The 27565-nt window shown below is 42.5% G+C and overlaps 1 protein-coding gene across 1 annotated transcript in view; it reads left to right on the top strand.

The window, feature by feature from the left end:
• Positions 1-25940, top strand: part of LOC121001312 (dynein heavy chain 5, axonemal-like) — a 304445-nt gene extending 278505 nt beyond the window's left edge. The window contains 3 exon segments of the mRNA XM_040432320.1: positions 10042-10250; positions 11595-11816; positions 25407-25940. Of these exon segments, the coding sequence (XP_040288254.1) occupies positions 10042-10250; positions 11595-11816; positions 25407-25625 (650 nt within the window). The 3' untranslated portion in view covers positions 25626-25940.
• The last annotated feature ends 1625 nt before the right edge of the window (positions 25941-27565 follow it).

Genomic DNA, 27565 nt, shown 5'->3' with positions numbered 1-27565 from the left:
GCTGTAGTGGCGCATGTTACCCCGTCTGTGGGGACTGAAAGTCTGGTGCGGAGCAGGTAAATATACCGTAGTTTTCTTCACAGGTGATCTTCCACTTCTTTAAGTGACCCTACAGACAATCTCTGGTATCAGCTGTGATGTTGGTCGATGCTAGATAATATACTATAATCTGCTGATAGCATCTGCAGGCCAAGCCCAGAAACGATGAATTTTCACATCTGTGCCTCTCTTATGGAGTGACTAAAAACATTGTTTTAGAAATTTGTCATTTATGTCGTGTCCTAACATAATATATGAAGTGACCTCTGGCCAGAGCTTTGCTTTAACTTGCTTCCAAATACACAGTAACACCATTATCCATTCTACTGTACCCATTATTATATACGTTACTAGCTAGAGCCGCTGCATAGACCGCAGTAGAAACTGAAAACGGAGGCATTAAGGCTATGCTTCATTAAATGAATCTGTGCAAGGAGCGCTATCGACATATATCTGCCTAATAATGAAATGTAGAAATGATGCTGTGATTTATGTTCTCTGCTATGAGAAATCTAATTGTGGCAGTTGTAATGGAAGTAAATGATAGCAATAACAGTTTGACAAATGTGTGCTTGTGTGATCGCTGTATTGTGGATGAGCCTGTCAGGATCAGTCCTGTCAATATTTCCCATGTTCTCAGCTAAGGAAACAAATCGCTATATTGAATATGATTGTTTGCTAACTTACATGTCCATAGAAGAAGCCCAAGTTCTGAACACACTGGGGATGGTAATGAGGGAACATACATAAGTGTTTTCAATTGATGATAATCAGTGTTTTAATTATAGTAAATCTATGTAAAAAAAATGTATTGTCAAACCAGTCAAATTGTGGTGTTGTGTGTGAGCGTGCATTGTCGCAGCAATGACTGGCCTCCCAATATCAGACTGCAGTCTATGTTATAAAGCAGTGTTCCTCAACTCCAGTCCTCAGGGCCGACCTACCAGCCATGATTTCAGAATATCCCACAGAATGAATACCTGTGGTAAGGCCTGATGCATTGAAATCACCTACTCAATGCTAAGGAAATCCTGACCGGTAGGTGGGTTCTGAGGACTGGAGTTGAGGAACAATGTTATAAAGGAACAATTTTCATCCTATAAAACAGTCCCTACTGTCCACTCTCTAGTACAATTTACATATGGAAACTGCCAGTATGTATACCATGGGGCAGATTTAGGGCTGTACTAGACTGGCCAACTGTTGCCAGTTTATCATTAATGAGCGTTCACGGGAATGCTCATTAGTGGTGATCTGGTAGTTTAATACTCCACCATGGAGTGTACAGAAAGGTAATTTTGGGGTGACCTGGTAGGGTGGTACCTAAATATTTGATATTAATCTGTCTCCTCAAGTCAGTGGATCTCATAGTCTGCAATAAACATGTCCTAAACACAGGTTAGACTAAATTTTTCACTGTGGCACTTTTCACATGCAGTATACTCTGTACCGCACAACTTGTGGAATTTTTCTTGCTGTCGCTAGAAGTCTGAGAACAAAAACTAATAATTAAATGTCTCTAATATCTAATCCTTCATCCCCTTTATGCTTAAAGAGATATGTCTGTTTTAGTAAATACTTGTATTCTTCATGAAATAAAAAATCTAGAGCATCTCTTCTTAGAGCTCTGCATTGTTCAGTTCCTCTGTTATTCCCCTGGAAATTTCAGAATAATTGACGGCTGGGTGTTATCAATTGTGGGTGTGTCCCCACATAGACTGAATTAGTCTAATCAGTGCCGCCAGACTCTGTAAAAGCACACTCCTGACAATAGATGTCCAGTTGTTAATTTATTTACACATTCTAGAAAGAATAGCAGAATAATCATACAGCTCTAAGCAGGGCCGGTTTTAGACAAAATGTGGCCCTGGGCAAAATCAAGAGGGGGCCCACATCTTATAACAATGTGCTAAAAACACCCCCGCCGATCAGCTGTTTGACGAGACGGTGCGTGCTATTCACTGCTGCTGTCCCATAGACGTACAGCAGCAGAGCAGGAAGAGAGAAGGGATACGGCACGTGCACAAGGTGCACGCTGTCTCCTCAAAAAGCTGATCATCGGGAGTGACGAGTGTCATACCCCCGCCAATCTAATATTGATTAGCTATCCTAAGGATAGGTCATCAATATAAAAAAAAAAAACGGAGAACCTCTTGAAGCTACCCCAATACTGTGCCTGTTGTGCTCCCCCCCATGTCCACAAACACTATACACCCAGACTGCCCTCATTAGTAATGGTGCCCCCAATAGTGATAATACTCCCCAAGATTGCCCCCATTAGTAGCAATGCCCCCCATATTGCATCAAATAATAGCGCCCCTACAGTACTCTAGTAGTAATAATATAACCATAATGCTCCCAGTGGCTCTAATGTCCCCCTGTAGTGTCCCCTACTAGTTCCAATATATAATGCTCCCCCCCATAGTACCAGTATATATATATATATATATATATATATATATATAATGTTCCCTTGTAACACCAGTTTGTATATAATGCTCCTCCTTTCTTCCCCAGTAGTGCCAAGTATATATATTTATCTCCTTCCCCCCATCCCTGGTGCCCTCAGCAGTGTGGACATTTAGTATAAAAAAAAAAAAAAAACTGCCTCCCTCCCGTCCCTCGCGATGCAGACCACAGTATTATCTGTGACTTGTGTTGCTGCGTCCCGATGCATGCGGTCCCAATGACATCAACACTCCTGCTCCGGGTCTCATGTGATGACGTCATCATGCGAGACCCAGAGAAGGAGGTTGCAGTGATGGCATTGCGGCTTCTTGCGCTGTTCTAATGCCTCACAGGCTTGAGGCCTAGGCTACTTTCACACTAGTGTTTTTGCTGGATCCGGCAGGGTTCAGCAAAAACGCTTCCGTTACTGATAATACAACCATCTGCATCCGTTCTGAACGGATCTAGTTGTATTGTCTGTAACATACCCAAGATGGATCCATCATGAACTCAATTGAAAGTAAATGGAGGACGGATCCGTTTTCTATTGTGTCAGATTGTGTCAGAAAAAACGGATCCGTCCCCATTGAACCGTTTTTCTCCGCATCCCAGGACGGAAAGCAAACCACAGCATGCTGCTCTCCGGTATGATAACGGAATGGAATGCATTTTAGAGCATTCCGTTCTGTTCAGTTACGTTTTGTCCCCATTGACAATGAATGGGGACAAAACAGAGGCGTTCCCTTATGATGGATCTCAATACTGGAAAATGGTAACACTAGTGTGAAAGTAGCCCTAGCAGCCTGAGGCTTGTGAAGTTGGACAGCCATGAGTGTGCCCCCCTAGGCGGATGACCACCCTCCCCTATCCATCGTCCCGGCCCTAATTCAGCGCACTATAACTATAACAGGAGAGGATTATAACTCCCAGCATGTCTAAGCCATTATTATTTAATATCAGAGCACATTACAGGGGACGTATAAGAGGATGGGACTACAACTCCCAGCATGTCAAAGCCGTTATTATGTAATATCAGAGTACATTACAAGAGGAGGTATAAAAGAAGACTACAACTCCCAGCATGTCCAAGCAGTTATTATGTAATATCAGAGTACATTATAAGAGGAGGTATACAGGAAGTGCAGAATTATTAGGCAAGTTGTATTTTTGAGGATTAATTTTATTATTGAACAACAACCATGTTCTCAATGAACCTAAAAAACTCATTAATATCAAAGCTGAATATTTTTGGAAGTAGTTTTTAGTTTGTTTTTAGTTTTAGCTATTTTAGGGGGATATCTGTGTGTGCAGGTGACTATTACTGTGCATAATTATTAGGCAACTTAACAAAAAACAAATATATACCCATTTCAATTATTTATTTTTACCAGTGAAACCAATATAACATCTCAACATTCACAAATATACATTTCTGACATTCAAAAACAAAACAAAAACAAATCAGTGACCAATATAGCCACCTTTCTTTGCAAGGACACTCAAAAGCCTGCCATCCATGGATTCTGTCAGTGTTTTGATCTGTTCACCATCAACATTGCGTGCAGCAGCAACCACAGCCTCCCAGACACTGTTCAGAGAGGTGTACTGTTTTCCCTCCCACATTTGATGATGGACCACAGGTTCTCAATGGGGTTCAGATCAGGTGAACAAGGAGGCCATGTCATTAGATTTTCTTCTTTTATACCCTTTCTTGCCAGCCACGCTGTGGAGTACTTGGACGCGTGCGATGGAGCATTGTCCTGCATGAAAATCATGTTTTTCTTGAAGGATGCAGACTTCTTCCTGTACCACTGCTTGAAGAAGGTGTCTTCCAGAAACTGGCAGTAGGACTGGGAGTTGAGCTTGACTCCATCCTCAACCCGAAAAAGCCCCACAAGCTCATCTTTGATGATACCAGCCCAAACCAGTACTCCACCTCCACCTTGCTGGCGTCTGAGTCGGACTGGAGCTCCCTGCCCTTTACCAATCCAGCCACGGGCCCATCCATCTGGCCCATCAAGACTCACTCTCATTTCATCAGTCCATAAAACCTTAGAAAAATCAGTCTTGAGATATTTCTTGGCCCAGTCTTGACGTTTCAGCTTGTGTGTCTTGTTCAGTGGTGGTCGTCTTTCAGCCTTTCTTACCTTGGCCATGTCTCTGAGTATTGCACACCTTGTGCTTTTGGGCACTCCAGTGATGTTGCAGCTCTGAAATATGGCCAAACTGGTGGCAAGTGGCATCTTGGCAGCTGCACGCTTGACTTTTCTCAGTTCATGGGCAGTTATTTTGCGCCTTGGTTTTTCCACACGCTTCTTGCGACCCTGTTGACTATTTTGAATGAAACGCTTGATTGTTCGATGATCACGCTTCAGAAGCTTTGCAATTTTAAGAGTGCTGCATCCCTCTGCAAGATATCTCACTATTTTTGACTTTTCTGAGCCTGTCAAGTCCTTCTTTTGACCCATTTTGCCAAAGGAAAGGAAGTTGCCTAATAATTATGCACACCTAATATAGGGTGTTGATGTCATTAGACCACACCCCTTCTCATTACAGAGATGCACATCACCTAATATGCTTAATTGGTAGTAGGCTTTCGAGCCTATACAGCTTGGAGTAAGACAACATGCATAAAGAGGATGATGTGGTCAAAATACTCATTTGCCTAATAATTCTGCACTCCCTGTACAACTCTCAGCATATCCAGGGTGTTGTAATGTACCCTGATATTATATAATAATGGCCTCGACATGCTGAGAGTTGTAGTCCTCTCCTCTTATACCTCCTCTTGTAACGTACTCTGATATTACATAACAATCTGGACATGCTGGGAGTTGTAGTCCTCTCCTCATACCTCCTCTTGTAATGTACTCTGATATTACATAACAGGAGGTATAAGAGGAGAGGACTACAACTCCCAGCATTTCCCTGGCACTTACATTGAATCCATACTTCTTCACATGCACCACTGCTCTTCTTCTTCATTACTTTACTGCAGAGCTCCGCCTCCTGTTCTGGTCACATGATGGTGAGGTCATCACAGGTCCTTCATCCCCTCTTCTCTGCTGAGCTCCGCCTCCTGCATCTGACATTATCGCAGGTCCTGTCAGCACTGTGGTAATGATTTCTCTTATATGTACAGGGAGGGGACCTTACACTGCATTGGAAAGTGCAGCTGTTCAGCTGTCCACCCGTTTTCTTCCTCGGACGTTTCGCTGAACAGCAGCACTGAAGCAGGGGGCCCCTTAGAAGATGGGGACCCTGGGCAATTGCCCAGTTTGCCCCCCCTAACACCGGCCCTTGCTCTAAGAAGACATGCTCCAGAATTATTATATCATGAGGAATACAATTAGGTTATAAACCAGACATGTCAGGAGAGGTGGCAGGTTCTCTTCAAGCCGACTACAACCGTTTCTTCCAGCACACACTTAAACTCATATATAACATAAAATAAAAATTGAAATGTTAAAGATGTGTTGAAATGCGGCCATTTCTGATCCCCTGTGCATAGTTTCATGCACAGCGCAGCTGATTTGTAGTCACTTGAAAGATGCAGGAGTCAAAGTTGTTCTTATTTCAGTACACACTGCTCCTTCATTCAAAGCAAGCAGGGTCACCATACACATGAAATGGAGCCGCTGTCACCACCTAGGGGGTTGTGCTGACAGGTCCGGGTGTGCTGGTGCTGCCTGAGCGGTTGCGCTGTCAGTATTCTGTCTCATTCCTCATCAGACCCCCCATTCTAGTGAACTAAACAGGCAGCACTACACTCTGGATGCAAACTGATTGCAAAATTGACAAGACTTAATATCAAAAAAAAAATTGGAGTCAGAGACCCTTACATACACCTATTCATCTCCCACAATCCAGACTATACAATATGCTGGCTGCTTCCTGCCGCTTGTGAATAAGTAGAAATGTAGTTCAGCATATGCTCTGTATGGGGATGAATATTGTCAATGCCTTTTAATAATTTAAACTGTCTAGAAATGGGAAGTTCTTCAAGTTGGCCAGAAAATACTAAGGCTCAGAATCAAAGCTGCTGGCCCCTGAATGAATGAATGGATTCCTATGCTGCTGGAGCTGACGCTCGCATACACAGAAGCTGAAGAGCTCTCTTGGAGAGGATCTGCTCATTCCTCTGCCTCCTACGCTGAAAGCTTAGCAGGATTAGATGAAGCTGGCTAGGGAAATTGTGACTAGAGGACAGCTGGAGCATATGGTAATCTGTTGATTTTCTTAGTAATCTAAAAGCTGCCAGCGTAACAGACAACTGGCCTGCTAAGAGGCAGATGGCAACTTTCTCGTGCAAGTCTTACAAAGTTTATAGCAAAGCACAGCAAAGTTTACTAATTTACAGACTGCGGGAGAACTAAAGGCTCATATGTGTCCTGTTCACTAAAACTGACCATTTTCCATCCGTGATGAATCAAGTCAAATGTGAAAATCAGACCAAAATAGTGTCTACTGTGATTTATGCTGCACGGACCAGTGTGAGGAAAACTGGGCATGTGAATATACCCACTGACTATGATGTGTCAGTGTTCAGACCGTGTGTTGTCTCGTCTATACTTGGACAGCACGTGGAAGTCACTGGTCTGAACGAGTCCTAAGCCATATGTAGTCCATGTGTATGCCACGTCAAGCAATCACAGTAGAGTGACATAAGGTGACCATTAGGGGACATTGCTCATTGCTGCCTTAAAGGGATATGCAATGTTGTGGTAAGGAAGCTTCCGCCTATAACTTCTTCTTTTATGTACAGTATATTACAGATGCATTGCATGCTGGTGCTGCAGTAGCTCACATACAGCACAGGGGTGGAGGTTTCTTGTCTGCTCTTTCGTTGTGAGCTGGTCCATCCCACAGTCCTGAGTGACAGAAGTCTCCGTGCTCCAAACATGCTCAGCAGCTAACAGATGTACCTTTCTGCAGAAAGCCATAATTCTATGGATGCTTATGAAGGTCACACTATAAAAGAGGCTTTCAAATAAATCTGCATTAGTCTAGTTCAGTCACATTCACTCTTATCCTTGGCACAGTTCTTGTTGCCAGCCGCTATCATTTGTTTCTGTGGTCAGGATTTTTCTTACCATGCACCAATACTCCCAATATTACTGACTGCAGGGGCGTAGCTAAAGGCTCGTGGGCCCTGGTGGAAGAGTTCCGCTTGGGTACACCTTTCCTCAGTGCTTTGTGGCCAGGAGCAGTGAAGACTATATCCTTTATGCCGCTTGAGGCAAAAATTGAAACGGCATACCCCCACCCCCATGCCAGATTCTTGACCTAACCCTTTCCCTTAGGCCAGAGGTGTAAATGACTGTCCTAAAGACAGAGTATAAGAATTCGGTTAGCATGAAATCAGTCCTCCACTGGAGTCACACAAGGCAAACAGGATTAAGTCACTTAAACCGTAAGCAAAAGTTCAAGTACGGTATATCCCCAAGGCTACTTCACCAAGAATATGATAGAACAGTTACCACCTCCATATCCAGGGTGGATCAGTTCCGGGATCAGTCAGTGCAAGAATTAGTTTTTCCTGCACTGAATTGATCCACCTAATGTATGGAGGTGGTGATTGGCTCTCATTGGGGGTAACTGTTCTGTCATATTCCTGGTGTGGCAGCCTTGGAGGATATATTAGAACTTTTGACTACCAGAAAGGCATAAAACCCCCTTAGGATATGTATAGGAAATAGCTTCCTCTGTTGATTATTATCAGAATTTGTGACTACAGATTGAACTGATGAGGGTAGTAGGTTGTCAAGGCTCTTGAGCTATTATTTGCTTACCGGTTATGCGCAGAGTTTCACTAAGACTACTTTCACACTCGCGTTTGGTGCGTATCCGTCATGGATCTGCACAAACGCATCCGTTCACATAATACAACCGTCTGCATCCGTTCAGAACGGATCCGTTTGTATTATCTTTAACATAACCAAGAGGGGTCTGTCTTGAACACCATTGAAAGTCAATTAGTTTTCTATTGTGCCATATTGTGTCAGTGAAAACGGATCCATCCCCATTGACTTACATTGTGTGTCAGGATGGATCCGTTTGGCTCAGTTTCGTCAGACGGACACCAAAACGCTGCGTTTTGGTGTCCCCCTCCAAAGCGGAATGGAGACTGAACGGAGCCAAACTAATGCATTCTGAGCGGATCCTTATCCTTTTAGAATGCATTAAGGGCAAAACTGATCAGTTTTGGACCGCTTGTGAGAGCCCTGAACGGATCTCACAAACGGAAAGCCAAAACGCCAGTGTGAAAGTAGCCTAAATTAGTTTGCGGATAATCTTCTTTCTGGCATAAAATAATGGCACTGATGTATAATATGGGAAATTTTATTTTAAAAAATTTCAGTGACATGTTTTCTGGATAGGAGAGAATACTAATGTGTTAGTAGTTGAATTCCACTGACAACTGGAAGCCATTAGGAATTATAAAAATCCTACTGTAGTATGCATAGACTGCATGTAAATCCCCACAGAACAACCTCTTCCCACCCTGGAATTCCTTTAGGGCTGGTGTCCTGGAATGAGCAAGTCGTCTTCTATGTGCCGTTATTTTCAGATGGCTAAGAGTCTCTCTGCAATCCTTAGCTATAACTCACACTGGTCACTCCTGGATATTTGATATTGGACGACAGCCCAAATAGTCATCTCTCCTCTGCTTATTTTTATCAAAGTATTTATTCTCGTAAGACAGATATCAACACCCAGCGATGATATGTGATCTTTGGTGATGTTGAAAGTCACTTTTGGATTTTGTCCCAAATGCCATTCACATATCAGCTATAGGTTGTGTTCTTTTTGAATGTATCTGTCTGGATTTTATGAAATTTGGTGTTTTTTTTCTGTATATTTACTGTTGTTGATAATTGTGGCCATGGTTTATTTAGCTTGTTGGCTTTCATATCGATCATTATGGCACTTTTTTGGAAACGTACTTTTAATATAAATCTTACACTTGTTAATTAAAGGTGTTATCCAGGATTTGGTATTGATGGCCTATCCTCAGAGTAGGGCATCAATATCAGATAGGCGGGATTAGCTGATGAAGAGGCTATGGCAGTTGTGATGGCTTGGGCCTTTTCACAGGCCAGTGACGTCACTGTACATTGGTCACATCCCCAAGGCGCAATTCAGTCCCATTCAATGTACGGTGCACTGCTTGGTAACCTATGAGGAGACCACAATGCTCACCACCAAACAGCTAATCAGAGTGAAACCCCTGCCAACCTGATACTGATAACCTGTCCTGAGGATCAGTAGGTAATCAATATCAAAATCCTGGATAACCCCTTATATTAAATTCTAAGAGGAGATACTAAGAAACTGTATGGTCCCATGGAACACATGACATCCGACAGAAAAAAGCTCTATATGGCTCTTATATTGGAGGTATAAGGAGGCCTCCATACAGCATGGGGCTACAGTATGACCTTGTACATGAGGTATAAAAATTATTAGAAAATGCCATAAATGTACTATATTTCAATTTTTTACATTATACAATGTAAATAAAAACATAAAGTCTCTGTTGCTCTATTTCAGGAACCATCATTATGTCCGAAGACTTGCGAGATGCTTTAGACAACATGTATGATGCTAGGATTCCTAAACTCTGGTACAAGATTTCCTGGGATTCTGCCACATTAGGTTTTTGGTTTACAGAGCTTTTGGAAAGAAATCAGCAGTTCCGAAGCTGGTTATTTGATGGCCGCCCAAATCAGTTCTGGATGACAGGGTTTTTTAATCCACAGGTAAGCCTTCAGATGCAACTGTTTTGCATAATAACAGCCCTTAAAAGATATTTTGTTACGTCAAGGGATTTTCCAGTTTAATGCAAACACTGCATGTTCATTGTACAATGAAAAGTCCTGCAAACTGTTAATGTACCTTGGTTCAATTCCCCACCATTTTTAAGGTGTCTGCTTGCTGTCAGTGAATAGAAGCATCTGTTGTTTACATCTTGAGGCTGAACACCTGTTTTGATACTCTCCGACTGACATGAAAGGTTCCTTTCTATACCATGATGTACATTTAGGTCATAGTAAGAAGGTCTCTGCCTCTGTTTCTGCCATGTATGGCAGATTGTCAGTAGAGCACTACATTTAGACCTTTTTATTTGCCTAAAACAGTTATAGAAAATGATAAATGAGACAGGCCTGCCGCTCCCTCCTCTTCCGCGTCCACGCCATGGCCACTTTTTTTAAACCTGGTGTGAGTGGGGAAAAGTTACAGCTTGCGGTGCAACTAACCATTGCGCTGCAATCTGCGCATGAAATACACTTAATTTAGGCGTATTTCAGATTGATAAAATACCCCCTTTGTGTGTAACCACCCATAACTATAAAATAAGCTCATTATTTGTTTCGCACAGTGGATGATGATACAAAAAGATCCAGCCTCCCCCCAAAAAATGGAATAAAAAAATAAATAAATAGTGATCAAATGTACTAATGAAAATTACAGATTTACCTGCATCCAGAATACAAACATTTAAATTATGGTTCTCAGAATATTGGGCAGATTGGATGATTTTTTTCATGTAATTTTGAGTAATTCTTTCGGGCGGTAGTACAATATAAAAAATATATATTTGCTACTGCCTTAGTTTTGCTGCCCTGCAGAATAATGTCATTTATTCAACATGGACAACAAAGGCAAATTTCAAATGTAAAAAAAAACAAAAACTTGGAGATGGTTTTTATTTTTGCATTTCCCCATTAACTGTTAATAGAATGCAGACAACAAGATATACGGTATGTAAAACTGAAAAATACAAATCCCGCATAAAAGCAAATCCTCATATGGCTACAGTACGTTAACGGAAATATATAGGTTTAGGAGTCCAGAAATGTAAAAATTGTAGCGTCCTTATCTACTAAACTAGGCTGCATCCTTAAGGGGTTAAAAGAGAGAGCTTTTTCAATTCCACATGGTCAGGACAGTGGTCTAAGTATCTAGATTGATAATTTTAAGAACATAGATTTTTAAACTAGTATCATACTAATCACAGTGTCCATTACTTCTTATGCTAGAAATATCTAAACCTTAACTATGGTGCAACTTTTCCAATCTAATCAACATCATTTTTCCAATAGGGTTTTCTGACTGCTATGAGACAGGAAACAACCCGAATGAATTTGTCAAAAGGCTGGGCTTTAGACAGTGTGATTTTACATAATGATGTCACCAAAATGATGAAAGAAGATGTCACTGCCCCTCCTCCAGCTGACATCGGGGGCGTGTACATTTATGGATTGTTCCTTGATGGCGCTGGATGGGACCGCAGAAACACTAAGCTTGTTGAGGCTCAACCAAAGGTACGGTACATTTAGAAAATGGTGATGACAGAAATATTAGTTATAGCAGTAAGGCCCCTTGAAGATGAGCGTGTCCGGATTAGGTCCAGATGTGTCCCGGTGTATTGCGGCAAACCCGCGCGAGTAGGTACGCAATTGCAGTCAGTTTTGACTGTGATTGCGTTCCGATGTTCAGTTTTTATCAATGTGTTTTGCACGCGCGTGATAAAAAACTGACTGTGGTACCCAGATCCGAACTTCTTCACAGAAGTTCAGGTTTGGGTTAGTTGTAGTGTAGATTGTATTATTTCCCCTTATAACATGGTTATAAGGGAAAATAATAGCATTCTTAATACAGAATGCATAGTACAATAGGGCTGGAGGGGTTAAAAAAAAAAAAAAATTATCTCACCTTAATCCACTTGTTCGCGCAGCCGGCATCTCTTCTGTCTTGTTCGGTGATGATTCATGTGACGGACCATGTGATGAACGTAGTGACGTCATCAAAGGTCCTATTCTTCACAAAAGAAGACAGAAGAGATGCCGGCTGCGCGAACAAGTGGATTAAGGTGAGTTAAATTATTATTATTATTATTATTTTTTAACCCCTCCAGCCCTATTGTACTATGCATTCTGTATTCAGAATGCTATTATTTTCCCTTATAACCATGTTATAAGGGAAAATAATAATGATCGGGTTCCCATCGTCACCTAGCAACCGTGCGTGAAAATCGCACCGCATCCGCACTTGCTTGCGGATGCTTGCGATTTTCACGCAACCCCATTCATTTCTATGGGGCCTGCGTTACGTGAAAAACGCACAAAGAGGAGCGTGCTGTGATTTTCACGCAATGCACAAGTGATGCGTGAAAATCACCGCTCGTGTGCACAGCCCCATAGAAATGAATGGGTCAGGATTCAGTGCGGGTGCAATGCGTTCAACTCACGCATTGCACCCGCGCGGAATACTCGCCCGTGTGAAAGGGGCCTAAGAATCTGAAGAAAAGCACAGTAAATGCTCCATATCTATGGTCTCTCATCCTTCACAGTCACTGATGTCCTCATAGAAAATCAAAACAGAGGTGACAAATAAGTCTTTCAGTCACTGGAGATGAAACCTGCCACTAATAACAATTTTTCCAGTTGTGATTCTGACATGAGCCTTTAAAGCCAGTTCAGCACCTGTGAAATTTAGTTTTTTTTGCATCTGGTGTTTTAAAAATCAATGGAAGTTGTACATGTAAAATGTCATCGTGTACAGATTTTGGGATGAAAGCCAGCACAGACTTGCTCGTAATCCCATAATCCCCACATATAGCAGACATGTATTAAAGTTAGTAGTGGCGGTAACAGCTGTGCCATGATTGATATTTTAACTCTGATTCTACCACAGAGAGTTAGATATTGGTGAAGTGATTAGCATATGAAACGTCCAGAAATAAATGCACCATGGGAAACTACACTATCAAACAGCATGAGCTTATTCTGGAACATTACCTTATGGAAAAGTTGACATTTATTCTACTGGTAAACACTATTACAATAGAACACCCCTAGCATCAAGATATATTAGGGTCAATATCTGGGGTCTTGTAACCTTCATAAAGAACGTGCAAACATTGAAACATGGGGACATTATAAAGAAGTCATTAATTTAATACACTCAGATATGTTCTGTCTAATCAGGCTGATAGAGGGGGTACCAAAGAGAAGACAACCCCTTTATGTCATCCTATGTTGTGAAAGGGCTTATGGAAATGACTGCCCAAACTAGACAAAGTTGTGAAATAAATAACTGATAAGGATCAATCAAATAGGTACATACAGTAAGTGGGCATGTCGAGGAGAGTGGAGACCCCAATATGTGTGGGTCTATTTTGAGCTAGGACAGAGGGTAGAGGGGCAGTGGGACGTAAATGGAGAAAAAGTTTTTCCTTCTTGCTTCGGCTTTTCAGCAGGCTTGCTGATAGATGGCTTATATCATGTTATAGTAACAAAATGTAATAATAAAAAAAATAGTCAGGACTGTGTTGATAGGGATGAGGTATATTATGCAGTCCCATTGGGTACAAGGCTCTGGCCAGCACAGGAAACAGTTGTACACTGCGTAGGGATGAGTGAAGCTAGCTTCGATCTAGTTCCGAAGTCGCTTCGTTCCAAACTTTGTTTTAATGCTGAACAAGATCCGTCTCCGTACAGCAGTAAAATGTCTTGTGGGACTTCGGTGAATAACTTTGGCATTTGACTATTAAATTAGAAAACCATTTTAAAACAGGTATCCAAAGTCAGCTTCGGTACTGACTGGTACTGAAGCCGACTTTGGAACCAAGTTTTAAAATGGTTTTCAAGTTCAAAAATCTAATCCTGAATTTATTCACGGAATTCCAGCAAGACTTTAGTAATAACGAATTTGCCTTCCTGGAGGCGAATCTCCATACATCTTTAAAATGAAGTTTGGAGCGAAGAGACTTTGGATCTAGGATCCGAAGCTTGCTTTGCTCATCCCTAACACTGAGCCGTGTTAAAGGGAGTCTGTCAACAGGTTTGACCATACAACTCTGCTGACAGTTCTTAGTAGGGGCTTGGGTGAGTAGGACAATCATACCTTTATTGGAGCTTTTATTATCAGGAGTAGTGTGAATATCAGATTTTATTCTGCCATATTCTGCTCCTGGGAGTGCGCAGGTGCCGGAACGTCAATGAGAAGTGCTCTCTACATGGAGCTGCTTTAAAGCCCCTCCCCTCTCCTCTATAGTTGTCTCGGGTTGGTTGCTACAGCTGTCACTCTGAGCAGAGGGGAGGGTCTGTAAAGCAGCTCTATGTAGTGAAGCTCTGCCCCCTAGGAGCTTATAGGAGCAGAGTGTGGTAGAATAAAACTTCATATTCGCACAACTTCTGATAATAAAAGCTCCTCATAATTTATATTTGTCTTTCTCTCCCAACGTCTACCTAAGGCTACTTTCACACTCGCGTTTGGTGCGGATCCGTCATGGATCTGCACAGACGGATCCGTTCAGATAATACAAACGTCTGCATCCGTTCAGAACGGATCCGTTTGTATTATCTTTAACATAGCCAAGATTGTGTCATAGGAAACGGATCCATCCCCATTGACTTACATTGTGTGTCAGAATGGATCCGTTTGGCTCAGTTTCGTCAGATTGACACCAAAACGCTGCAGGCAAAGTTTTGGTCTCCGCTTCCAAAGCGGAATGGAGACGGAACGGAGGCAAACTGATGCATTCTGAGCTGATCCCTTTCCATTCAGAATGCATTAGGGCAAAACTGATCAGTTTTGGACCGCTTCTAGGAGCCCTGAACGGATCTCACAAACGGAAAGTCAAAACGCCAATGTGAAAGTAGCCTAATGCTGTTAGCAGTATTGCAGGGTCAAAACTGCTGACAGACACCTTGTTAGACATTGCTAGTACTGTTAGTACTTTACATTGTGAGATCAGTGGAGAGCTCTAAGCAGGCATAAATAAAATTGCTGCAAACACCCACAATCTTTAACACAACTGTCTTTTCCTGCGAGGCGATGCATATATACACCAAGCACTACCCGGATAACAGCCTTGAAGGAAGAATAGGGAGTGAAGTAAAGAACTTGGCACACTTTACCAATCTTTTAGATTTGCCTGGAGTTTCACTTTAACATCCTACTGATCAAATATTGTATACAGCTATTTTTACATTTCTTTAGCGTAACCAAAAAATAAGATTTGTGTGACGGTTCTGACTTCAGGTGACAGTGCTGTCAGTGCAATAGCCCGCTGTCTTCTGTGCACAGTAGATTCAGGACAATTTGGGAAATGTAACTCTTATCACTAAAGCTGGCTATGAAAAGCATTTTTTTCATGAAGGATTATGGACTACCAGTCTGACTCTGTCATTTTTAGTTTTTTATTCATTTGCAGCTGTCACAGTCAGTTTGATATGACATGTCCAAACAGGATCTGGACTGAGATTTCATTAAGTGGCCATCTCTGCTTCTAACTGGCCTGGTACAGGTTCTGAGACTTACATAGGCGACTTGCAGCAGTTTGTCTAGTACATATTGTTCTGATCTCAAAATATTGTACATGTTGGTTTTCTCTTTAATATCCTGCTCTTGACATGACACAGTTCTAAAGTATATAGACAAGCTAAAATAATGCAGCATATTATCATTTACTCCTTATATTGTGACTTCTTCTGGCCAAACGTTAATCTTCACCTTAATGTAAAAGAAAAATAGTTCTAATTATAAGCCCTCCAATTTGTTCTCTTTTAAGAAATTGATAAAAAGCTATTAAAAGGAAGGTGTCATCAGAAATGACCTATTGGCCATTATGGATTGGTCACAGCTCCCACATGAGTTTTATGTAGCTTCCCTATACATAGTGATATGGCAATAAGGTACTTCAGTTCTTCAGTGCTACTATATAAACAATTGTATCACTTGACAAATCAAATTTAATGTAAAACTTAGTTTCTTAAGTTTGATAATGTTTTTAATTCAATATCCTAATATCCTGTTGCTTGCACCCAAAGTGATCGCTTTTCAGTAGTTATCTTGTAATTTTCACAGGCAGTATAACAATGAAAGATAAAACCTCTTTATAGATAACACAGGATCCACCATTCATAATAGGTGATGGGCGCAGCTCCCTGCACAATGAGCCACAAAACATACATAGAAAGTTTCCATAGTACTCCATGGACACATTATGGCCAGTGTCTCTAAATGCTGTTAACAGAAGCTCAGCCAGATAGCAGCATCAATAATCATGTACAGAAAATAAAATTAAAATAATCTACAATCAAATAAAAACTGATTAAAAATATTTTTTACTATCTGGTTTTAATGGGCAAATAGGTAATACATTTCCTGTAAGCCATTTCCTGGCTCCATTCGGCAGTCCTTCAGTCCCCTGCTTCTGTACTTACAGCCAGGGTGCAAAGGGGGTCACATGCCTTGTTACAGCCAACAACTGGCCGCAGTGATGACTTGTCCCCAAGCGGCACAAAATCCTCTCAAAGATTGGCTCCTACTTAGGGTAGCTGTTGGCAGACAGCATTCTCCACATAAGACATGATCTCCACATCTGTATTGTAGCACCTTCTTGTATACTGTGGTAATAGGGCACCCATATAGGTGTATGGATCTTCACTGTACCTACATATGCCTCTGATTTCATACAGCGGCAGTACAGAGGTTTCTTCTGTATGAACCCGTCAGAAAAAATTATGGCATTTTATATTTGGGTATTGTCCCCTAAAAGCAATGAGAATAGTCCATATGTTCAACACCCCGTTAGGCATTTTGAAACATTTGCAGTCAGGGGACAAGTTGGATGCCCTCATGCACATCTGATTGTTATTGGATCATGACATTGATGTAATATGTGTGGGCAACTTTAACTATCTGTTACTGAGTGACAACCATTATGGATTGCTTCACAGCTCCCAAATGAGTTGTCACCTATGTAGCTTCCCGAAACCTGTGAAGGTCAAATTTGCCTAGTGATATGGCGATATATCATTCAGTACTCGTTGCTGTGACAACATGGTGAAGAGTTATATGTGTATTGGTGTTGGGTGTAATTATGTTATGTTGTGTGACCTGGTTATGAAAAGACTGTCAGCACCCCTCTTTCTCCCCCTCCCTCTTGTTATCTCCCATTGTACTCTGGAGCAGCTCAGAACAATGCCATTCTGGCCAGGCTCTTGCTAGGGCTGTCTGGAGCTATTAGCAGGTGGACCCCTGTGGTGTGGTGCAGACAGAATGTCTGGGGAGGGGAAGGGGGATGTGATGGGATTTTACTTTTATCTGATAACAATTTCTTTATATAAGTTTGTGCAGTTGCTCAGTAAAGCAGATTTTTTGTTTCACCTACACTGAGTCTCGACCAGTGACTGGGGAAACTGGGAACTACAGATCAGCGGTTTGCAATATCTCCTGAGTAAGGAAGAATACAGAGGCGGACATACTCTTCCTGAGTACTTGGGGTCCGCCACATTGGTGGCAGCAGTGGGATGCTCTTCCTTGCCTGAGGAGACATTCAAACCACCACCGGTATTTATTTCTCAGCCGGCTGAGGAGAACTGACTCAAGCAGCCATGACCCTGGCACTGGAGTACTCCAAATTGTTGTAGATCATCTGTCCAAAGGGAGAAAAAGGTCTGTCTATGAAAGACTACTTCGCCCTCAGTCAGACGGCACGGACAGCTCTATGGAATATTACCAAGGCACACCGGGCCGGTTTCATCCATTTCCAGAACAAAGGGTCCGGGATCAAATGGGCCTGCGAATGGGTATCCTGGGAGAGCAGCCTCAGGAGCATTGGGCGGCTGATTTGCACAAGTTGGTTCAGCGAGAGGTAAAGCTGGATGAATGGTATTGTGCCCTGCGTTGGTATGCAGAACAAGCACAGCCAGGATTTACAGCTGAATATCCAGTGGGCAACAACTTTGATGACCCAGGACTGTTGTAGGACACCCTGGTGGATATATTTGAGGTTGGGGATGAGGGGGACTCTGCCCTTTTTGCATACCAGGAAGGCTTGCTTGGTTTAGAGAGAGTTTCAGAGCTGAGAGCTGATATGGAGTATGTGGTAAAACAAGAATGGCTACTGGGAAAGGAATACAAGGAGCTACTAGGATGCATCCAGCAGAGTTTTAGTTACATGAGACCCACTCACACGTGTTGAGACTCAAAACACTCACTTTTTCAATTAGTCACTAGGACCATTAGTAGTCTCTAGGTTAACACTTGCTTCAGGATAACTAATATTAAAATATAACTTTTATTTCTTCCTATAAAAAATTAACTAGAACTCACACTTTTAAAATTATCAGTGGTGCCTGCACTGTTGCATATATGAATATAATAGTTTGTATATATGCTTTCAACCACTGGAGGGCTCCCTGACTGTTTGCCTAATAGTTTCCACTGTGACACTGTAACAATTATCACAGTCCGTTGTTGCGCTCTGTTAATTCCACAGGGCGCTACTTTTAGTGAAGCTGCCCATACCCCTGAAGACGCCAAGTGTTTGGCGAAACATGTCGGGGGGCAGAGTGTGATATGTGATATTAGCCAGTCTGTGCAGCGCGGAGCATGAATACATGAACACATGACGTGACCGACATACTCCATACACTAGGAGGACGCTCAATATCTAAAAGTAGCGCCCTGTGGAATTAACAGAGCGCAACAACTGACTGTGATAATTGTTACAGTCTCACAGTGGAAACTATTAGGCAAGCAGTCAGGGAGCCCTCCAGTGGTTGAGAGCATATATACAAACTATTATATTCATATATGCAACAGTGCAGGCACCACTGATAATTTTAAAAGTGTGAGTTCTAGTTAATTTTTTATAGGAAGAAATAAAAGTTATATTTTAATATTAGTTATCCTGAAGCACGTGTTAACCTAGAGACTACTAATGGTCCTAGTGACCAATTGAAAAAGTGAGCATCCAGCAGAGTGTCTCAGACCCAGTGGAAGCCACATGCTCAGAGAGCGTGGATTTAATTGACTTTTTCTGTGGAGGTTGTAAAGCTCACTGAGTCCCTAGGTGAGGCGCTGACAACAGGGCAGAGTGTCACAAGCCTCTGCCCAGCTCTGGGGTTCCAGGAAGACGAGGCAGATGACCTCCCTGCCCAGTAGCCTTGTGAGTTCCAGGGAGAAGAGGTAGCTGACCTCTCTCCCCAACTGCAGATGGAGAACCAGGGAGAAGAGGTAGCCGACCTCTCTCCCCAGCGGCAGATGGAGACTCAGGGAGAAGAGGAAGTCAACTTCTCTCCCCAGCGGCAGATGGAGACCCAGGGAGAAGAGGTAGCTGACCTCTCTCCCCAGTGGGAGAGGGCTTTCCAGGGAGCAGAGGTAGCCGACCTCTCTCACCAGCGGCAGATGGAGACCCAGGGAGAAGAGGTAGCTAACCTCCCCCCCAGCAGCAGATGGCGTTCCAGGATGCCAGGGCAGGCAGCCCCTCTCCCCGACCGCAGGCCGATGCTGATGAACTACTAGCCCCAGCTGAAGAGTTGTCATCAGGGCAAAAATCTACAGGCCTCTGCCTACAACAATCAGTTACCCTGGAGACTCCCTGCGAGGCCACCAAACTGGCAGCTTACTTCCCAGCAGAAGAGCTGGCAACAGGGCAGAGTGCTGTTATCCTCTGCCCTGCACCCATAGCCCCCCTGAAGCTTCTGGGAGAGATGGCGGCCAACCCCATTTCCTCGTCACCAGCTTCAGATGTGGGGGACCTTCTAGATTTGCATGCAGAGGAACCGCTGCCCCATGCTTTTCCAGGTGAAGTGCTGACACCAGAGCAGAGCACCACTGGCCTATGTCCCGCACTGTTGTCTGCTCTATCATTTATGGGAGAACAGATAGCGGGCCTTGCTACCAGCAGGTGGCTTTGGCGTCTGGGAAAAAATACCATCTTTACTTCTCCCCAGGGGCCGCATTTGTTTCAGAAAGGCACAGAGGACATCCCTTCCCAGAGGCAGGACATCCTTTGCATGGAAAATGTGGACTTATACTGCCCGACAAATACAGGTCCAGACCAGTTGGGGGACTGGGACCTACTTAGTCTACCTTTGGGGGGAAAGAAATGTCACGGAACCCACCGTGACCTGTGCTCCTTGAAGGGCTAATGGCCAGCCTCCTTCTTAGTGACTACGTACCTAGGATTTTGGAGACCCCCCTTTGTTTGGTTAAACCGGGTGTCTGGGGCACATGGACGGCTGTTGCGGTGGAGCCTGGCCCTACAGCCGTTCAATTTTACAATCCAATACTGTCCTGGGGAAACACAATGTGAATGCTGATGGACTATCTCATCAAATAGAACTGGGAGGGTGACTAACATGGACATCCCCAAGTGGACCCATAGAGGGTCTCACCGGGTCTGCCATCCTTAAACTTGGGGGAGCTATGTGACGACATGGTTAAGAGTTATATGTGTATTGGTGTTGGGTGTAATTATGTTATGTTGTGTGACCTGGTTATGAAAAGACTGTCAGCACCCCTCTTTCTCCCCCTCCCTCTCGTTATCTCCCATTGTACTCTGGAGGAGCTCAGAACAATGCCATTCTGGCCAGGCTCATGCTAGGGCTGTCTAGAGCTATTAGCAGGTGGACCCCTGTGGTGTGGTGCAGACAGAATGTCTGGGGAGGGGAAGGGGGATGTGATGGGATTTTACTTTTATCTGATGACAATTTCTGTATATAAGTTTGTGCAGTTTCTCAATAAAGCAGATTTTTGTTTCACCTACACTGAGTCACCTGCACTGAGTGACTGGGGAAACTGGGAACTACAGATCAGCGGTTTGCAATATCTCCTGAGTAAAGAAGAATACAGAGGCGGACATACTCTTCCTGAGTACTGGGGGTCCGTCACAGTTGCTACATAAACAATTGTATCACTTGACAAATCAGCATTTGCTCAGTTATCAGGTGATCGGCAGCACATTTACACATGGTAATTATCAGGAATGAGCGTTCGCAGGAATGTTTGCGGTTATTGCCTGATAATCTGCCCATGTAAATGAACCCTAAGTAAAATCAGTGTTTTAGTTTATATTGGCATCACCTTTCTAGTCTTCCTCAATATGAGATCGTATTTTGCAAGGCAGGCCATACTTCCTAATCTGTATTCTCTGAGTACTGATTCACCTAAAGTGTTGGAGCTGATGAATCCATCGATTTGTGTCCTGATTCACATATCTCATTACTGCTGCTAAAATGTAGTCCCAGAATCCTGCCTACTTTCCAGAGATACAATGATATCTTAAGTAGAGGCTTTGTGATAAATAAGGTCAATTATGTGGTAATTAACAGCTGTCCCAGGATGTGCAAACAGCCAGAGTGCTCAAAGTTTCAGCAGCCTGTGCCATAAATAACATTCTGGTTCTCCCTGGATTCTTAGCATTTCAGGTAGTAAAATTAGCAGCGCAATGGTTTCACCATAAATAACATACCAAGCCTTAACAAGAGAAAATATGTCTGGAAAGTTTGTCTGTTGGCTGTGTGTATATATATATATATATATATATATATATACAAAAGCAGCAACAGGCTGAACAACCCCTTAGTGACCACCAATATGCCTTTTTATGGTGATCACTAAGGGGCCTTAGGCTTGGTCGCTGCCTTTTTATGGTGGTGTAGTCTCGGGTCTCCCATGCAGCAGAGAGTGGGGGCACAGCTGTAACGTAACAGCCTTGCTCCTGTTCTAATGTCCCAGACTGGCAGGAGCACTGATCCTGGTCATTAAGGCCAAAAACATGTAAATGAAGTTTTTATATTCAACTACTAATTAGTAAACTGGCAGAGGAGCAGCATCCTCCCTGTCCTATTGACAACTTCTCCACTCTCTATTACCAGTACATCCAGATGACACAAAGATATGTAACAGGGTTGATGTTCCTGGAGGGAAACGCCAAATGGAAAAGGATTTAGGAAAACTAGAAGAATGGTCAGAACTCTGGAAACTGAAATTTAATGTGGATAAGTGCAAGATAATGCACCTGGGGCGTAAAAACCCAAGGGCAGAATATAGAATATTTGACACAGTCCTGACCTCAGTATCTGAGGAAAGGGATTTAGGAGTAATTATTTCAGAAGACTTAAAGGTGGGAAGACAATGTAATAGAGCAGCACGAAATGCCAGCAGAATGCTTGGATGTATAGGGAGAGGTATAAGCAGTAGAAAGAGTGAAGTGCTTTTGCCGCTGTACAGAACACTGGTGAGACCTCACTTGGAGTATTGTGCGCAGTACTGGAGGCCATATCTCCAGAAGGATATAGATACTCTAGAGAGAGTTCAGAGAAGAGCTACTAAACTAGTACATGGATTGCAGGATAAAACTTACCAGGAAAGGTTAAAGGACCCTAATATGTATAGCTTGGAAGAAAGAAGAGACAGAGGGGATATGACAGAAACTTTTAAATACATAAAGGGAATCAACTCGGTAAAGGAAGAGAGCATATTTAAAAGAAGAAAAACTACCACAAGAGGACACAGTTTTAAATTAGAGGGGCAAAGGTTTAAAAGTAATATAAGGAAGTATTACTTTACTGAGAGAGTAGTGGATGCATGGAATAGCCTTCCTGCAGAAGTGGTAGCTGCAAATACAGTGAAGGGGTTTAAGCATGCATGGGATAGGCATAAGGCCATCCTTCATATAAGATAGGGCCGGGGGCTATCCATAGTATTCAGTATATTGGGCAGACTAGATGGGCCAAATGGTTCTTATCTGCCGACACATTCTATGTTTCTATGTTTCTATGACTAGTGTTGAGCGCGAATATTGGAATAGCAAATTTTAATCGTGAATATCGGCACTTCGCTAATTTGCGAATATTTTGAATATAGTGCTATATATTAGTTAATTCGAATATTCGTTTTTTTTAAAAGTTGTTCCCACTTCCCCAAAGCAGTTCTTCTTACATGTCCGGGGGACTCCATGCTCCTTGCCCGCTCCAGTCAGTGCCCTTTGCAGAGTCTGCCGAGTGCCGACTTCACGTGCACATGGAGCGTCCCCATCACCATGGGAACGCCTCCATGCTAGAATGTACTGTCGGATGTGAGAATCACGGTTATCTAGACCATGGTAAAAGTTGGATGTTGAACTTACTTAAATTACTCGCATTGCGCATCCAACTTAATTTTGTGTATAGGCAACGTTCCTAATGGTTGGCTTGTTAGAATTAACTAATATAGAGAATATAGCGCTATATTCGTATTCGTCATATTCGTTAATTCTACCAAGCCAACCATTAGGAACCCAGCTCTAAGTTTAATTCGCAATGCGAGTATATGTTCGCATTGCGAATTCAACTTAGAGCTGAGTTCCTAATGGTTGGCTTTCTAGAATAAAACGAAGATTGAGAATATAGTGCTATAGTCATCATATTCGTTATCTTCATCAATTCTAGCAATGCAACCATTAGGAACTCAGCTCTAAGTTGAATTTGCAATGCGAGTAATACAGGTTATATTAATCGCATTGCGAATTCAACTCAGAGCTGAATTCCTAATGGTTGTTGCTAGAATATAACGAAGATTGAGAATGTAGTGCTATATTCGTGAATTCGTGATATTCGTCATCTTCGTCAATTCTAGCAACACAACCATTAGGAAGCCAGCTCTAAGTTGAATTCGCAATGCGAATAATACAGGTTATATTAATCGCATGGCGAATTCAACTCAGAGCTGAGTTCCTAATGGTTGGCTTTCTAGAATATAACGAAGATTGAGAATATAGTGATATTCGTTATCTTCGTCAATTCTAGCAATAAAACCATTAGGCACTCAAAGTTTAATTCGCAATGCGAATATAAATTCGCGTAACGTTCGCAATATATAGAATAATGACGAATATTCGATTTTGACGAACATATTGACGAATATTCAAACGAATATTCGCAAAATATCGCGAAATCGAATATGGCACCTCCCGCTCATCACTATCAGTGATGTCTCCTCTTCTCCTTTCAGACCAGATCGCCATGATGATTTCTTTCAGCTGTGTCTTGTCTCTGCAGAGTTTGACAAACAAAGATCTTAGTTTCCTACTTTTTCATCATCCTCCTACCTTCTGAACACCCCATCCTGCCAACCCAATACTATGCCAGCTGTGCTCCCCAATACTATTCAGCAGAAACAGTCCTCCAAGCAAATAGTGCCCCTGACACTAATAGTGTAGTAAACATAATGTCCCCAAAAAAATTAATCGTGCTAAGCTGATACAGTGCCAGGGTTCCCCCCACAGTAATAGTGCTCTCAAAAGTCCCACCAATAGTAATAATTCTCTGCCAGAGTGCACTTAGTTGTAATACTGCCCCTAGAGTGCCCCCAATTTTACAAAGGTCCCCACTGTTCCTCAGAAATAATAAAGCTCCCATAGTGCCCATACTAGTTCATGTTTCCCATAGTCCCCAGTTTTAATAAAGCTCACCATAATCCCCACCAGTAGTAATAACTATCCTTATAATGTGTAACAGTAGAAAAATACCCCCTAATGTGTGCCAGTACAAAAAATGCCCCCTCTTTGTGCACCCAGTTGTGCTAATGCCCCTACAGTGTCTCCATAATGTGTGCCAGTATAAAATACCCCTACATATTGCCTCCAGTAGATTCCGCCATAGTGCCCCTCTCACTCCCTTCCAAATAATGCCCCCCATAATGTGTACCAGCATAAAAATGTCCCTATATGGTGCCCCCATAGTGCTCCCCTTACCCAAAATGGCCCCATAGTGTGTACCAGTACAAAATGTCCCCATAGTGCCCCCCATAATGTATGCCACTATATAATGCCCCTGAGGATGGCAACACAGTTGAATATAGAGAGATGAGCGCTTCTACATTTCTCTCGGCCCTGCTGCCGCCCCCCACTTATCTCCAGGGTCGCACCCTGGAAACCACATCTGAATGTTTCTCAGTTTTTTCATAGTATTTAGCTGAAGAAGAATGGAAATGGTAAGGCTTCTTTTGTGAATGTCACCATTCCATTGCTATTCAGTTTGTAATATATATAGTAAATGTGCACATATAGAGAAAACAATACTCAACCGAAGCAGACATTCAATGGAATTAACAAATGTTGCTTTTATTTCCAGGTACTGTTCACCAATCTGCCTGTAGTTCATGTCTATGCAATAAGTACCACCGGTGCTTCAGATGCCAAGAAACAACTGAGTAGCCTTTACTCATGCCCAGTGTACAAGAAGCCACGTAGGACTGACCTGACATATGTTTTCTCTTTGTACCTGAGAACCGTGTTTGTGCCTGACCACTGGACAATGAGAGGCGTCGCTCTACTTTGTGATAACAAGTAAATGATCATAAGTGCCTTTCCTAGACAGTTGGGAGCATGAATGTCCCTGCACTCTAGCACTTCGTAACATAACACGATATAGTAGGATTATAATAAAATGTTAACCTTACACCAAATGAAAAAGACTGATTCTGCATATCTTAGCATTTCTGCTGTGCTTAGTAAGTGCCTTGTGTAATGGATATTTCTATTGCTTTCAACACATTTTACAATAACTTAACATTAATTATTTTCCAGAAAACATTATTCCCAATCATAGACGTGTTCATTAGAATGTGATCTGATGTGATATTTAATAAATATTGATTTTGACGAACAAAGTTATCCTGGTCTTCTTTATGCAGTGGTGTCTTCATATCGTAGTATATGGAGCTACGAGAAACAGTGTAATGAGAAAGCCATTAGGAATACTAATTGGGAAAATGGAAAACTATGTACTTGAGATTCCCTTCTGCAGAGCTGTTATATATTATTGTGCAAAGTAATTTATGCCAGATGATACTGCAATATAATACAGCGGATTCAAGAATATGCTAACAGATTCTAAACTAATGCAGAACAATATTACTCATATTTAAAGCAAGTGTCCCTGTAAACGATTTAGGGTTCATTGAAGTGGGAGGTTGTTTTCTCTCTCTCTCTGTTAAGAGAGTCTGCAGTTTTTCAGACATCTGTAATGCCTGCCCCACTCCTCATCCTTTGTCTCAATTGATGGTGCCTTTGTTGTTCAACATGCCCAATGCAATCCCAGGAAGGTGCATGCGCAGTACTCTCCAGCCTGAAGGCGTCATCTTTAGTGATGTACTACATTGCATACATGTAAGATAACGAAAATTCCTCCATGCTGATGATGAGTAATCCTTTATTTTAAGTTCTTAAAATACAACACTTTACAGTAGTCACAGGCCTATGCATTTTGAAGCAAATCATTCTAACTCATGGCATACATAGTATAAAAATTTGCAGGTTAAAATAGCAGGTGCCCCCTACCTGCTGCAACAAATCAGAAAAAACCACTAATCAACTGCAAGGTGCATTAACCCTAAGTGGTTCAATACTGGTAAAACAAAAGAAGCGGCAGTCATAGAAAGCTATCAGAAAGAATACATAGTATTACTCCTCATATAATTCAACAACAGACCTATTTATGTCCATATTTTACTAGAAATATTGAGTATCAGTGTGTGCATTTAAGCCATTGGGATGGTGACAGTCCAGTTTCAGGATCCACCAGGCTTCCCAGTTCAGAACTTTGTGTTCCCAATCACCCCTTCTCATGGGTTTGGTCACCTTTTGAATTCTCACAACTTGGAGAGTATCCACACTACCATTTGGCTCTGATAATTTGAAATGTCAGGTTCTCCTCTGTAATGCCTGCCCAACTCCTCATCCTTTATCTCAATTGACGGCCCCTTTGCTGTCCAACATCACTCTCTCCAGCGCTTAAAGGGGTTATCCGAGTTAACTTAATTTCTCTCTATGGCTTTATTTCTCCTATACATTAGTTTTCCTAAATCACTTGCAGTACCTATCTTGTGCCGTTTCTCTGCTACACTAAACAGTCATGTGACCGCCCACGTCATCAGCTGTGACGTTCCGTTTACATGGAGCTCTCTGCTTGTCGGAGTGACTAAGCCATGTAAACGGAACGTCATCAGCCTTGGCCACGCCCCCACCTCTCTGGATTACAGTCCGTGCGGCTGTGAGTTGATCGCGCATGCGCGATCCTCACTTGTGCCGCGGCTACCTCAAAGTTCCTCCCTGCGGCTAATAGGTGATCGCATATGCGCGATCATCAGGCCAGGCAAAACCAGCAATAGCTTGGGGCCCCGAACTGGTTGGGGCCCCGAGCTGGCCAAGCAGAGTAACAGTCAGAAGATCCAATGTTATAAAATATTCTAACCCCCAGGCGTTCCCATGGTGACGGGGACGCTTGCCTGG

Source organism: Bufo bufo, chromosome 5 (genome assembly GCF_905171765.1).
Source record: "Bufo bufo chromosome 5, aBufBuf1.1, whole genome shotgun sequence".
In the NCBI taxonomy this organism is placed as follows: Eukaryota; Metazoa; Chordata; class Amphibia; order Anura; family Bufonidae; genus Bufo; species Bufo bufo.
The sequence above is the reverse complement of the archived record's forward strand: the minus strand, read 5'-3'. Positions and strand labels throughout refer to the sequence as shown.